This window comes from Thamnophis elegans, chromosome Z, assembly GCF_009769535.1.
Source record: "Thamnophis elegans isolate rThaEle1 chromosome Z, rThaEle1.pri, whole genome shotgun sequence".
NCBI classification, from domain to species: domain Eukaryota; kingdom Metazoa; phylum Chordata; class Lepidosauria; order Squamata; family Colubridae; genus Thamnophis; species Thamnophis elegans.
In genome coordinates, this window is record NC_045558.1 from 29217184 (window position 1) to 29233286 (window position 16103).

The following is a 16103-nucleotide window of genomic DNA, read 5'->3' on the forward strand; positions in this document are numbered from 1 at the left end:
CAACTGGCCATCATTATAGGAACAACTATAAAAACTATTATCAAATAGCAGCAAAAGGTGATATTTTTATTAATTACATTTATATTACATATATGTATTCTTTTCTGAAATTCAGTTTTACTAAGAATTTTTATTTTCTTAATTCAAGCTATTTTGTAGTATAAGGTGATTAGTTCTTAGTATATCTATGTATTAATTTACATCCAAAAATGTCCCTTCAGCATTTCTGATTGAATATCTGTCCTCTTGATTATTTGAAATCAATCCATTACACTGAATCATTTGTTGACGAATTTGAAAAAGTTTTCATGGCTGGCTGGGCAAGTTTAATAGAAGTTATTTTCTACTTTAGATATAGGTTTCCGCATTCTATGCTGTTAGATTAGCAACCTATAGTAGTTTTGTTTTTTTTTACTTCTTATTGGACTGGACATTATCAATTTTAGGTTGCTTCAGTTATGTTTATGTTTTGATCATTAATTAGATAGAATTTTAGGTCTTTTTTGTAATTAACCATTCTTTGTGCAGGAGTTCTCAGATGAAATCTGAGTAAAACTGATATATCACATTCTAGCAGGCCTTGCACTTTTCAGAATGGGAACTCACATTGCCTGGAAAAACTAATTGTTGGCTTATCTAAGCAGTGAGATACCACAATCTGGCTGCGATCCACTTTTGTGAACACTACCGTGTTTCCCCGAAAATAAGACAGGGTCTTATTTTCTTTTTACCCACAAAATATGGCTTGGGCCTTATTATGAGGGGAGGGTTTATTGTTTTGGGGTTGCCTGGTGGCTGCTCTCTTGCGAACGGGCTCCCAAAGATCCGGGCACAACCTCATGGGTGAATGGCTGTGTTGCACTGTCACAGGGATATCGCCAAGCCGTGTGAGCGCCTGTTAGCCACCGCCTGGCTCCTACAGCTTGGCGCCTTCGAAATGCCAGTGAATGGCGCTGTGCATGGCTGGAGAGGGGGATTGCATGAGTGGCTGTTCTACTCTCGCTCGCACGTCTCCCAGCCTCATGATGCCCTGGCCTAGCTCTCTCTGCAGAGGAAGAGCATCTCCACTCCTGCCACCGCTGCATGGCTTTTTCTGCAGCTTCCAAACTGAGTTTTCTGGCAGTGGCCGCTCTGGGCATACGCTCTATGGTTGTACACTATGCCGGCAGCTGGTCCACAATCATAGTGTACGCCCAGAGCAGCCACTGCCGGAAGACTTGGTTTGGAAGCCGCCCAAAAAGTCATGCAACGGTGGTGGCGGAGGTGCCCTGGTTCTGCAGGGAGAGCTGGGCCAGGGCATCGTGAGGCTGGGAGGCGCGTGAGCGAGAGCAGAACAGCTGCTTGTGTAACCCCCCTCTCAAGCCGTGCAGAGTGCCATTCACTGGCATTTCAAAAGCTGCAAACGCGGGAGCTCACACAGCTTGGCGATACCCCTAGGTCAGTGAAAGGCGCTTTGTGGAAAGGGGGTTTGCCGGGTGGCTGCTCGTGAGCGTGGTCACTTCATGGATGCTGTGTTGCACTGCTGCGACAGCGCAACACAGCCATTTGCCCATAAGGCTGTGCCTGGCTCTTTGGGAGCCCGCTTGCAAGAGAGCAACCACCCGGCAAACCCCCCTCTTCAGCTGGGGACAGCGCTGCTCACCAACCTAGCGGTATCCCGAAGGCACCAAGCAATGCGATCACTTTTGCCTCCGCCCACCCCCCCGGTTCCCACGGCTTGGCACCTTCGGGATACCGCTAGGTTGGTGAGCGGTGGTCTGCCTGGCTGGAGGTGGGGGTTGTCCAGGGAGATTTTATGCGGGGGAGGGCTTATATTTTTGCCCACCAGAAAAATGTGGCATGGCCTTATTATCAGGACATGTATTTTCGGGGAAATACGGTACTCATATTTGCACATTCATTTATTCAAACATATATTAGGTAAAATATCAACTTTAGTGCTTGTACTTGGGCAAGTAGCTGTATTTTAAATTGGCAACCAAAGTTAAACATAATGTCTTATTTATACCAATATATCGATAGAAACAAAGGGGTGTCTAAATTTGGAGCAAGAGTAAATTTAGAAAGTTAAATTTGGTATCTTGTCACAGTAGATCTGATTTATATCTAATTAATTTAAATCAATTTAAATTCAATTGAAGTTTCAGTTGAATGATTTAATCCATTAAGAAGATTCTGCAATCTTTTCTAGTAAAAATGTATTTTTGTTGTTTGATGTAGTCTGAATATATATTCTGCAGTACTCAGAGAAAGGTGTTCACTTTTAAGGTGTGTGTCCATTTCCATTATTTTTCAAATTAATTTTAATTAAAATGGAAAATTATCACACATTTATTAATTCATTAGGAGCTAAAGCAACCCCACTTCAGTAATGCCATTTTTCAACATTTAAAAAAACACTTTTAGTAGATGTGTGAGGAAAACAACAATCACAAGTTTTCAAATTTTAATATATTTAATAAGAAAGGTGATTGCCTTGCCTTAATTAAAAATGGATGTGCTTGGTTTTGATTACTGAATTTATATAATTTCTAGTAATTCACTCTTGATTTTTTTAAATACCATCATCAAACATATATCTTGCCTGAATATCCTAATTGTTCTGAAATTTATTGTAAATGGTGCCACAGGTACTGTTTTGATGGAGGTCTATGTGATTCTTTCCCATCAAGGATTGTTTCCAAAGTTTTGTCTCCTGTTAGTTCTATAACCATGGCAGTCTTAACTAATCCAATCTTCAGCCAAATTCAGATGGAAACTAAGGCAACACACAATTGGGTTAAAAAGCATCATTGGAAGTGTTAGGAAATCTTTAGGACATTTTTGCTTTCTCCATTGGCCATTTAAATAACAGTAAGGAAAACTTGGCTTTGCACCTAATCACTGTTTGGGATATGTGTCCATTGTTACAAACCTTTGCAATGAGCTTTGATATAGAGGCTGTTTTGATTGCTCTTTCTCTCAAGCTTAAGGATTAGGTATGCAATATGGATCAACTGATCAGACAGAGAGGTTCCCACAAAATAGCCAACAAACTTAACCCTATGTAACTGTCTGTTGTTATGCTTCCTCTCCCGATGGATAATTGCCTAAGTAAACTGAGCTTTCCTTGATGTGTCCATCAAACAGGCCATTGTAAATTTTAGCCCTGATACTAATTTTTTCCATCAGAAATTTTGTTGGAAGGTTTGATGTGTCTACTTTCTTCATGTCTTCTTATATAAATTGATTATTGTGAAATACTTTGCAACACCTACTATACTAACTTTGTGGGGTTTTTTTGCAGCAAAATAGTATTCCACGTGTACACAATTAATTTGAGAATTCCTTCACTTCTAAGTGATGTGTAGCATTATCTATGCCTATTCCTGTAAGATAGAGAATTTGTTTTAAGCTTTGGGGCTGATACACAAGATCTTTCAGTATTATTTAATAATATTATTTATGGATCACTGCTATCATAATTAAGTAGTAGATATCGATGTTGATGAAAAATTAGATATGGGAGACAGCCATCAGAATTTGAATGGATTCACCCAAAGAAAAGAAATATATGTAATTATTGCATGTTTTCCATAAAGCTTGTTATAATTGTTTTATTGTTTTTTAAAAAATAGCTTAGGGGCATGGTGTTTTTTAGCTCCAGCTAATAATTTAGTTCATATGTGTTTTTCCTCTTTCTTTTAACAGGCATTTATAGCAGTAATGAAGTAGCAGTATCTTTTCCAAATGTAGTCTCTGGCTCAGGATCTAGCACTCCTGTTTCCAGCTCACATTTACCTCAGCAGTCTTCTAGTCATGTGCAGCAAGTGGGAACTTTGTCTTCTACACCTTCTGTAGCTACAGCTGTTGCTGCAACTCAAGTAGGTTATTAAAAGTATTTGATGGTCAATATTAGGGTGGCAAATAGGACATATTGGCATTTTGCATATGCTTTATCAAACAAATGTATCTAAAGAAAGAATAAACTATACATGTATCTTTCGTTTCTTTTAGTGTGTTATGAAGAAAACCAGACTAACTTCTAATTTTTTATTCATTTTTTATTAGTTTCACAAATGGATTTAATGTTCAGAATCTGAACACTATAAAGTTAGATATTTTTAAAAAATAGGCTTTCGGTTTTGGTATTCTATTTGTTCTCTTAGCTTTATTTTCTTAGCAGGTATGGTCAATGATAGAATTCATTCATTATATTAAGCTAATGTTGGTTGGTTGGTTGGGACTTAACATACTATGTTAGCCCAGTCAATTGTGAGTCTGTATACTTTGGTTAAACAGTGTTTACATTATATTTGTAAACCCATCTAATGAATATATTTGAAAATCTTCAGTGAATTGCAGTTAGTAATTACTATTAATTACTTAGAGTCTTATTTTGGCATATCTAATGTGCATAATAATTTGATGAATGTATCTTTAAATTTGTAAGCAGATTTGAAAGCCAGTGAAGTTGCTATTATTTTTTTAAAGTAATCACTTGCTGAATAGTATATTACAATCGTAGCAGAAATGCTGTAATTATATAAAAACTAGTATATTAATCATAACAGTAGCAGTATAAAGGCAAACTAACAAATGTTTATAAATATATAAATACAGCTATATAAATACCTGAGGTAATAACAAACAAACTATTTCTTTATGTAAACTATTTTGCTACATGAATATTTTTATTTACAGAAATTATTCATGATCTCTTTCCAAAAATAATGAAGACAACTCATGCTTAATTATAATAGCTTCTTTAGTTACTCACCTATAGACCTAATAAAGCTAAATTGTATCCTAGTTTTATTTCAGGAAAATTCCTTACTAAATTAACCTTTTAACCACGAAATCAGCTGAAAAAAATTCTGATCTTTTGTCATCATATCTACTCCAGGAGTCATTTTTATACATGAGGAATTCTCAAAAAGCAAAATTCTTTGTTTAAAACATAAACATATCCTACTAGATTACTAGAAGTAAAAGAAACTTTTGAACTTCAACATTCAAGTGAAATGCTATACTTAATGTTCAAAATAAGTCCAACTGATTACAATAGAGTCTCTGGTAAATCTGCATAGGATTAAAGTCTGTTAATCCTTTAAGAACCCTTCATAAATTCCAGCTTTACAGGTGAGATACATTGAAATATTTACTGAAGCTTTCATTTAATGCCCACGATAAGTAGTGTCATCATTAAAACAAAAAACTACAATAATTTTTAAGTAAAAATATAATTTCTTCAGGCATATAGTTTTCTTTCTAAGAAACAAAAAGTAATGAGAAAATATTTTAACTAATTTTTAATTACATAGATAGTCCTCAATTTACAACAGTTCATTTAGTGACAGATCAAGTTACAACAGCAGTGAAAAAGTGACACTGTTTTGCACACTTATGGCCATTGCAGCATCCCCATGGTCATGTGATCAAAATTCAGGTGCTTAGCAACTGACTCATATTTATGGTGATTGTAGTGTCCCAGGGTCATTTGATCCCCTTTTGCAACCTTCTCAGCAAAGTCAATGGGGAACCAAATTCACGTAATTGTGTTACTAATTTAAAAACTGCAGTGATTCATTTAATAACTGTGGCAAGAAAGGTCATAAAATGGGGCTCAATTGTAATCATAAGTCGAGGACTACCTGTATATGTGATTATATATAAGTGCTTTCAATTGTATGTTTCTACTTTTGAATTCACTCTAGTATTCTCTACATTTATTTTAATTGTTTTGAATATCTGGAATTTAGTTAGATGATGTCATATATCGATAGCTTGTATTTTTTATTACTTATGTGCTAACATTGGATAAATACATTTTAAGAAAGGCATTAGTATCTTTTTAATCTCATTATTCCAAAGAAAGAGGATAATAGGTAGCACATGTTGCATAATAATTGCTCATTATTTGTTCCTTTAATGCTTCTGAGAAGTGGATGTTAGATTTTTGACAAGTTGTTTGTGTAATGCTAATGATGTAATCTGTTATACATTTACCTGAAAATAAACTTCATAGAAAAGCAAACAGGATTGCATTGTAAATAATGAATGTTAACATATTAGCATGTTTATTGCTGCAGTTTAGTTTTTACAATTAATACCTTAAATATTTAGTTTATTTTCCTGTTCTAGCTCCTTTTCCACACAATTGTTCTTAAAATGAAAGTGTTACATCACATTTTATATGTTAATACTGTGTGGCTTTGCCTTCTCTTTTATCTTCAGTGCCACTTTTTTATTCTTAAAATATATTTCCTTCATTGCATATTAGATAGCTTTCCTTTCATTTTTGAAAAAGAGAAAGCCGCCAATGTTGTTGTCTAAACTATATTGTGGTGTTTATAAACTCTTGAGTTATTTTTATATTTCCCATATTTAAGCTATGTCTTCCACACATTCTTTTAGTTCCTACAGTTCAATTCTTCCTAAGGTGAAGAGAAAAAGTTGAAGAAGCATACTACATATACAAGTTGTTTGCATTAAATTGTTTAAGTTGCAATTTGCAATTGTTTGACTCCAGACGTGTTCTTTTCCAAGACTTGCTGTTTCATTTTCCCTTCCCCAATAATCAATCAACACTCCATGGTTACTGAACATTGGGATATTTCTGGAAACATTCGTGTTTCCTTGAGTATGGTAATACTTTTATACTCTGCTGGGTTGTTTGACTATATGAGGACCAGCAAATGAAAGAAACTTGCTGAAAAATGTGAGTGTAGAATCATAATTATCTGTAATATTTTTTAGTAATTTATTTTAAATTAATTTATTTTTAAGTAAATACCTGTAAAATATGTTCAAGTCTGTTTATATTATGTGGAACTATCACCCATCCGAAGCATACAGTTTAGTTTATTTCCATAGTTTTAAATCAGTGTTATCTTGTTTTCTTTTTTTTGCCCTTTTTCCCCATTTTCCCTTTTTTCAGTCTGTTCCTGTGGAAGTCAAATTATGTGAATTCTTGCCTTTCTGTTTTTAAAAAAAATAGCAATAGCACATAGATTTATATACTGCTTCACAGTGCTTTACAGACATCTCTAAGCAGTTTATCGAGTCAGCATATAGCCCCCAACAATCTTGAGTCTTCATTTTACTGACCACTGAGTCAACCTTGAGCCGATGAGGATCAAATTCCCAACAGCGAGCTGGATTAGCCTGAAATATACTGCATTGTAACCACTGCACCACTATGGCTTCTCCAATTAATACTAATTGTTTTTTTTTTAGCAGAACCCTTTTTTTCCATCAAAATAAATCCAGATATTCTAATTAGCAATTCTGGAAATGCAGCAAGAAGCTAATAAATCCAAATTTATCAGAAAGTTTATGTATAGTTTATCTAACTATACATAGCTGTAAAGGCATTGAATTCATGGGGATTTGCTTCTCAGTAGATTATTAAAATTGTGCAACAGGAAAGCTTCTCTTTGGACAACAATATTCACAGATTAACCACAGTGGACATTTACAATATTTGGATAACAATTCTGTTTTTCAAATTTTAACTATAATGAGACATAATGCAAACATTATAGTCTTACTATTTTTCCTGAAAATAGGAATAGTATTACTGTATGTAACTTATATTGGAATGTTAACTCTCTACAGCAGTTATATGCACAAAGTATGTATAGAAAATTGTGGGAGAATTGTTATGTCAAGACCTGAACTTCGTCCTGAATTTCTGTTTTTGAAAAGTGGTATTGTATTTGTAACATTCTAGAGTGACCCCTGCTGGCAGGTAGTATTAAAGCAGCGATATTTAATCAAAATTTCCTCTTTCTGTTAACACAGGGATTCCTAAATGATCACATATTTACTGATGTTAACAGTAAGTTACCCAGAAAATAGTAAAAGATTTCTATTATCACCTTTATTTAAAATGTAATTTCATAATGTCTCATTTGAATATCTCTTACTAGGTAAAATTAAGCAAAATCTCTTTTTTGAGTTCATCATTTTGGGGTAAAGAGTAGAATTTAGATTCTGGGGTAAAGAGTAGAGTTTACAACCAAAAAGGAAATTTCAAACAAACTTGTGACTCTACTATAAGAAGAAAAGAATCATAGCTACTTGTGATAATAATCCTTGGTTCAGTTAAAATGGTTGCTGTTCAATAATTTGATTTTAGTAACATACACCCCCTTATAAATATAATTCAGTAAGTCTGCTAAAGAGTTGTGTAATCTTTTGCACACCTCTGCATGCTGAGACAGCTGCATCAGGGCTTCAGTTCGCCAGTAAATGGTTTCTGCCTTCAAGCTGAAGCTTATTTAGTCGGGCTTATCTGATGCTGCTGTAGCAACCATCAGTCTCCAGGCAACTGAGGCACATTGACCTCTCTGATGAACTGAGAGAAGCACTACTTCAGTTTAGCTTCCTAAGACAATTACTGGTGGTGAATTTATATATACGTTCATAAATCCGTGTGTAGGTACACACATAGAGTTCATAACACATTGTGCATATATGTGACTGTATTCTCTGAAAGGATGATAAGGTAATAAATGTAGGAATACCTTAAGCAAGCTATTACAAAATCTTTTATAGGATAAAAATCTGGTTAATCTTTAAGTAATGTGCAATTATATTCATATTTTTTAAGAAAACAATTTAAAAAAGATTCTGTTTTAAAAGTTGCCTGGTAAAATTACGACATGTTCAAGACAGGGTAATAAAGCAATAACCATGCTGAGATTTAGAGTTCTTCCTTATAATTAAAAATTAAATTGTTTGCCCTTACATTTTATGTTTTATCCTTCTATATAGATATTCATTTCTTTACTCATGCTGTTACTATTTTGGCTTTTAACTATTAGATGTTAATATTTTTCTTTTTAAATCAATATGAATGCATTTAATTTGACAGGGATTTTATAGTATCAGACAGTTTATACTTTATATTTTGCTATGCATATATGTGTGTATATATATGTATGTATATGTATGTGTGTGTGTGTATGTATATGTATGTATGTATGTATGTGTATATGTATGTATGTATGTATGTATGTATGTATGTATATATATATATATATATATATATATATATATATATATATATATATATATATATATATATATATATATATATATATATATATAAAATAAAACAAGTGCCCGACAAAAATATGCCTAAGCAATGTTTTGATATATTTTTTGGGGAAAATGATGTAGTCCTTTTAAGTTCAAATGGTTAGGGGCTTCAAAAGCATTGAAATAGAATGTAATGGCTTGTCAGTTTATTTCAATTGCATTTTTATTTCAAGTGCATTACTATTCTTGAAAATTAGTAATACAAATGAACAATACAATTTGAAATTACGTCCTTCCTCTAGATTTGGGTGGTTGCCATGGGCCCTTTAAAGGTGGAAAGACACATCTGTCTTGGCAGCCTGTAATGTGTCCTCAGAAAATTCTATGGTGTAGATTTATGACTAGCAAGTTTCCCTTGGTAATAGACTTTGAAATGTGGCATTCCAGGGTCAGGAAGTTGGAGGTGGTCCTATATCTGATCGAGTGGCATAGGTATTTAATTAAATCCATGGGGAAAGAAAAGGGAGAAAAATCCCTGGAGAAGAAGAAACTAGATGCTCCACCCTAACACCTGGGGTTAATTTTATAAATGGCAGATGAATAGTCACTTAATCCTCCCCATCCTCACACCCACACAAATTACTCTTAGGAATGCTTTTTTGGACAAATAGCTTATTCTAATGTAAACCCTCAAATATGCTAAGAGTAGTTTTTATTTTAAAAAATCTGATTAAGTGAGAAATTTTGTAAAATATTGCTATAGAATCTCTGGAATATTTCATATTATTCTGTGTATCTTTTGGATTGCTGATGTGTCTCTTCTAAGTGCTGAAAAAGGTTAACACTGCTGGGCTCCTTTTATTATATTTTTATTTCTGCTGGAGAGACAAGCTGTTTCTGAAAATAAAATTGAGCAATGCATTCTAATTTTGAACCTCAGTATCCAGGTGAGTGAATCCAGTACTTATATGGCTATTCAAAAGTTGACTCCGATGAGCAAAATTTTCTTCTGGTGTTCGATAATGAGCAGTGTTGCAGGAGTTGCTTTATGACTTGAATTATATTATGTTTCTTAGTACTTTGGTCATCTTTATATTCCATATTTGTATTTTGTCGATCAGAAGATTTGGGTGGCATCCAATTGAGTCACTTTGCCACCACAAAGTTTTGATCATAGAAAAAAAAATCTGTTTAATTAAAGTGAAATATAATGCTTTGATTCCCCTTACACACTTTTTTTTGCAAATGTCCAATTCTTCATTAAACTAGGTACTTGTGGTATGTCCTTAACTAAATGATAGGCACTTAACTAAAACAAGGTGCTTGTACAGTAAATAGCAGACACACAACTACTAATGAAACTATGCTTGCCAGCAAATGTATACAGCAACTTGTATTTCTGCTGGTGTTATATTGAATACAAATTCTAGAAATTGGCAATATTTTTTTCTTTTTCATAAATATTTATATTGTTCTGTTGTTTATAAATATTTCTGTTTTTCATAAGTTAAATATTGAGTGAATGTAAGAATTTTGCTGATAAATCCACATTCAAAACAATTAGTGAAATTAACTTTGAATAAATTCATACAAGTAGAATGCATTGATAAATCTAAAAAAAATCACTTGTAACTTTTAAGAAAGAATGTTTATAGAGGAAACCTATTTCCAAGTTGAAGCAAGCAGATAAATTGTTTTTTTCATTTTTAAATATGTTCCTCTGTTCTTTAATAGCAACAACAAAAACTAACAACAAAAACTAATTCTCAAGAAGAGTATTGATTAGTTATAAACTGATTATGAAGCAACCCTGGAATTGGTGGCCCAGTCACTTCTTATACAATTAAATCCCTCCTTCTTCTTTATGGAAATTCAACTGTGGGCATTTTAGCATTAGCCTAAACAATGGGTTTGAATATGTTAAGCCCCTAACAATTAGAGAGAAGTTTGGGGCATTGAATAATGTGGAATGATGCAATTGAATCTGACAGCTTTAACAGTCAGCCCTCTCATGGGACCTCAAAGTTGTTCACACTTGGTTTCATCTCTCATCACATGCTGAGTATTAAAACCTTACTGGAAGGTGTCTTAAACTTAAATGAGGTGTATATTAGAAAATATTTAGTATCTTAAAAGTTGAGATGACTGATAGTTTGTGCTTTTTAAAAAGATTTTATAAGATTCAGTAATATACAGCAGGGCTATTTTTCTATCAGTGTGCTTGTTTAAAAGTAAATTTCGAAATGCAACGTATAGCTCAGCAGAACTTTCCCCCACCCCTACCTTTAAGTCATTTCTGATTCTAGTGTCTACCTAGACTAATCCACACAATTGTCTTGCCAAAATGCTCGGAAGTAGTTTGTGATTACCTTCTTCTTAGGGCTAACATGGCATGATTGGCCTAAAGTCACCCAGCTGACTTCGTGCCTAAAGAAAGACTAGAATTCTCAGTCTCGCAGCATACCCAGATTGGTGAATTGTTTAGTGAAGTTGTGTAAAGTCTTTGTGTTTCAGTATCAGCAGATCAGATGCATTACATATATTGCAATGTATTTAGTAAATTAATTTATATATTTATATCAAAATGTGTGCTTTTCTATTTTATTCTTTAAATATATGTAATGAAGGCAAAATATTCATCCTAATACAAGCATTAAAACAATATTTATATGATTTGTTACTGTGTTTCAGTGCTACATTTTTTATAATCAAAGAGATTTTGGAAGTATATAGATATATACACAGAAAGTAGACACACACACACACACACACACACACACACACACATACAGTTTATTTTAATTTCAGTGTTATAATTTTAGTAGTGTATTTCTGTCCTTAATGATTTTCATTAAATTAATACAAGTCAAATAAAGTGTATCATACTTCTGAAAGTGCTAAATGCTATGCTTTGATTTGACCTTTATCATCTTATTCAAATTAGTCTACATTTTTAATAAATGCTTTTTAATGAAGTTGATATACATTGTAAATGGTTCTTTTTTACTTTTAAATAATACCAAAATTGAATCTTTATCTCAATATGTGAAATTGTTATACCATGTAGCTTAGAGAGCCAAATCCCCCCTTTTAACCTTTTCAAAATAAAAAGAAATAAAAACTTTTTTTAATGGCACTTTTCATAACCAATTTTAAAATTTTTACCCCAGTGCAAAGATTACATTATAAATATAATGTATAGCTAATGATAGAAGAAACCAGTGATATTCTATCTTGATCAGATAACGCTAATGCCTTGGTATCAGATTTAATGTTTTTCTTGTGTTTGGGAAAACAATTAACCAGAAATGAAAGTTGGCATTTTCCACAGCTTTTATTTAAATAGCACAATTTTTCTGTTAAAACACTAGTGTCCTGTTTACCTTTTAATCTTATTTTATCTTTTTATCTGCTAGAGAAGCTAAAAAGACAATAAGTAAATTAATAATTCTATAATATCCTTCCTTTCATGCCTTGAACTTTCACCTGAAAAATGATTTGTTTACATGAAGGAATGTACAAATGAATTTCAATTTTTTTTAACAAAAGAACAAAACTGCTGATATTGTCCATGTAGGTGTTTATTTACTGTTTGATGGCTCTAATCTAAAAACAAATAACTATAGAACCCAGCATACTTCTGTGAATAAGTTGTTACAGAAGATGTGATGAAAACATGTTTTTGTTCCATACAACCATTTGATATATGTAGGGTTATAGAAAGTTTCATTGGACATTTACAGGTTTCAAGTGCTCAAATGTTTGTAAACCTGCTTCAGCTTTTAAAAAGTTGGGACACAGGATGTTCTGTGTCAGTACTAGAAATGTCTGTAATTTATACATCACATCACTTCTCCTTTAAGTATTAATTTTTTATGGTGCTGTGTATCTTGCTTGTGAGAATTGAATTACTGTTTAATTATTCATTAATCATATGATGTTTATGAATGAACAGATATTATGCAATGGGAAAAATACTTTATTAGAGAAGAGCCTTATTCTTTGGATCCAATTAGTGGCATGCCCTAAAACAACAACAATAACATCAGTCTTTTCAAATGAAATTTCACAATCTCCTCCCATCCTTGATTTTCATGTGCTAGATATATTTGCCTTGTTTTAGGAAAAAGAAAACTAGAAAAAGATAAAAGGATGGCTTTTCTTTTTCATTGTCTCTGTCAAAATGTTTCTTGGCACAACTGTTAAAAAAATTGCCTTGGTTGAGGATAAAACCTGTCAATTCTTTATTCTCACTTCCTAATAGGAAAATGTTTAAGAAATAGTTCCTAGAGGTTTATAAGCAAGGTTTATCAATTATCACTTTAAAAGTTGGTTTCAGGAGTGAAAGACTAGGTCCAGAGGTGAAGGTTCAGTTAAGCTGATTTATTGCTAGAAGTTTATGCACAAGAATTGTCTCAACTAATAGTCAGTACCTGGCTAGAGTTAGATCAGGGTCAATGGCATTCAAGGAAAGTTGTACTTAATTCTTTTGTGGTGTGGGATCAGCCTAGAATGTAAGGGTTTCACTCTGCTTCCAGGTTTTGCCATTCCTTCTTCTATATTTGGTAAGTATGGAGTGTTGGCAGATCCTAGTGACAGAGTACAATGCTTCTAGAAGTACAGAACTGTGTTTCTGTTGGTTGCACTTGTGCAACTCTCACAATTACTTTGAAGCATTTAAAGTTTTGTTGATCACAAAGGTGGAATTATGATTACCTTTTTTTTTGGCTGAATCTATTAGCCTATTAACTGCAGTCTTTAGCACACTATTTAAATACTGCCTCCTTTGTTTATTGGGAATTACATTGTAGTAATGTTCTTTACTGTTTTGGACTGCATTTGGTTTAGTAACTTGTTTTGTAAAACAAATGTGTGTTCTTTTCAAATTTCAAATTGAAAAGTGCTTATAATTTCAGTCATTTTAATGGCTTGTGTATCAAAGCTATAAGATGATATATTTTTTAGAAATTCTATTTGAAAAATAATAGTATTATGTCTGGCTATTACACTTCTGAATAAAGTTTTCAAGTGTCATAAGTTAATTGAGGGTAATGTAGTCAAGAGGAGAATATGTTTTTAATACAGTGGATTAAGCAAAGATTTTGCCAGGCTTAAAACTGGGCAGAAATCAGTTTATCTTGTTGAGGGTTCATCTTTTATTGCTTGACTGAAGTTCCATTATAAAAATTGAGGATTGCTGTTAGCAGGATGGATGGATGGATGGATGGATGGATGGATGGATGGATGGATGGATGGATGGATGGAGAATGTTCCAATAAGTCAAGCTGGCTATCTGCCAAAAATCTATTCCTTATTATGAGATTCAGGGCAGAACTGTGATTTTGGCGAGACCTTTATTATATAGAAAACATGCCTGGAAGCAGAGCTGCTTTTCTTTTATGGGAAAAATAAGCTTCCTTGTGCATAAAAAATAGGACATTACTAAACAATAAGCAGGTTGTCCTGATGACAGAGTACAACCAAGAAAATACTACTCAGGGGTACAACTGAAATGGGACCCTTTGACCCCATTGCATTTTTGTGATGTAAGGAGTAGGAGCATTTGTGAGACATCTGTTGTCTACCTGCCCTTATTTTGTAAATGGTTATAAAAGATTAAACAATTAGTGTAAGCACATGGACATTAATAAGCAAAATCCTTATATTCCCAGTGTGATTTAGAAATGTGGACAATTCTTTGTGTCAGCAATATTTTTAAAATATAATTCATGGTTTATTTTAATTTCACTGTAAAAGAAAATCCTACAACTGCATTTTTACTGTGCATTTAAACTTCTATTAACAGGGTACTTGACAAATTTATTGGATTGACTAGATCAATTTTCAATTAAATATGTTAAAGATAGCTTTTAAGATTTTCCTTTACATATTTTAAATTTCAATAATTCTGTGTTTTGGCAGGCATTACCTGGATCTTCCCTTGGCCTTCCTCCCTCACATGTCTATGGCAATAGGTTAAATTCTAACTCGACAATGGCATCACATACTACACAAGCTGAAAACATTCAGTTAGGCAAGTTAATTTTTTTTAACTTTTAACTTTTATTTTTAAAAAATGTTTCTTTTTATTTATTTCCATGCATAACTGCTAGCTGCATTTTACACACAAATAATGTTTTACACCACAGCGTATGTGAAATGTAAATGTTTAAGCAGAGCAATGAGCAGGCAGGAATGCAACAATGTCTCTTGTGACTTTTTGTGATTGATGTGTTCAGTTGCTTTAGTTCTTTGCAATGAAAGTAGCATTGGGTTTTTGTTGTGAATCGTTTAAATCTTTATTTGCATAATTTATGGAATTACATGATCTCAGAGCTGGTATAGCTGAGATCCTGTTACATAAATTCACCAGTAACTGAATGAATACTAGTTGGTCTTTTTCATAGTACTAGTTTTTTTAAAAAATTAATGAGCTTCTGGATTTGCTTTGTTTCATTCTATCTTTTAAGGATTTGTTGACATGTCCTAATAGTCATGCCTATCTGGGGGAAGGGAATGAGTTTAGCAGTTTACCAAGAATGGATCAGTCATGTCTTGCCCTCTAAAAGGCCAAGGGTCATTTGCTGCAGAACAGGGGGAGGGCTGCCTTGAAAGGGGCAGATAGGGTTATTTTATTGAGAGGCCATAGGGAAAAATAACCCTTTTAAGTCATGCCATGCAAGACATTTCAGTATATTTGACAAAATGTTTTTTAAAAAATCTTTTCACCTCTTCTTCTTGTTTTCTTTTTATATAGATTAGGAAATTACTAAATACTTATTATTCTTTGGCATTAGTTGCTAAAATTTTGTGAGAAAAAGTTACTGGTAGATGTGACTATGTGGAATATGGTTTGTGAATTTTCCTGGGATGCAAAGTGTTAAAAAATACAAAGCCTGAGGATTTGCTGTGATAAGCATACAGATTAGCTGTCTGCAGCTGTGATTCATTACTTTCACTGCAGAAATTAAAAGTGGCTGAGGGGAGGGTACTAGAAATACAAACCATGCTTGTGTGCTGTAAAACTGAAAGCAAAGAAAAGACTAAGGCTAATCTATGGCCTGCTTCACCCACAG

At 33.3% G+C, this 16103-nt stretch overlaps 1 protein-coding gene across 3 annotated transcripts in view; it reads left to right on the top strand.

Annotated features, from left to right (window-relative positions):
• MLLT10 (MLLT10 histone lysine methyltransferase DOT1L cofactor) overlaps positions 1 to 16103 on the top strand; it is a 125098-nt gene that overhangs the window by 92061 nt on the left and 16934 nt on the right. For all 3 annotated transcript variants that reach the window (XM_032236991.1, XM_032236990.1, XM_032236992.1), the window contains exons 10-11: positions 3691 to 3863; positions 14950 to 15061. In XM_032236991.1, the coding sequence (XP_032092882.1) occupies positions 3691 to 3863; positions 14950 to 15061 (285 nt within the window). The remainder of the gene's footprint in view (positions 1 to 3690; positions 3864 to 14949; positions 15062 to 16103) is intronic.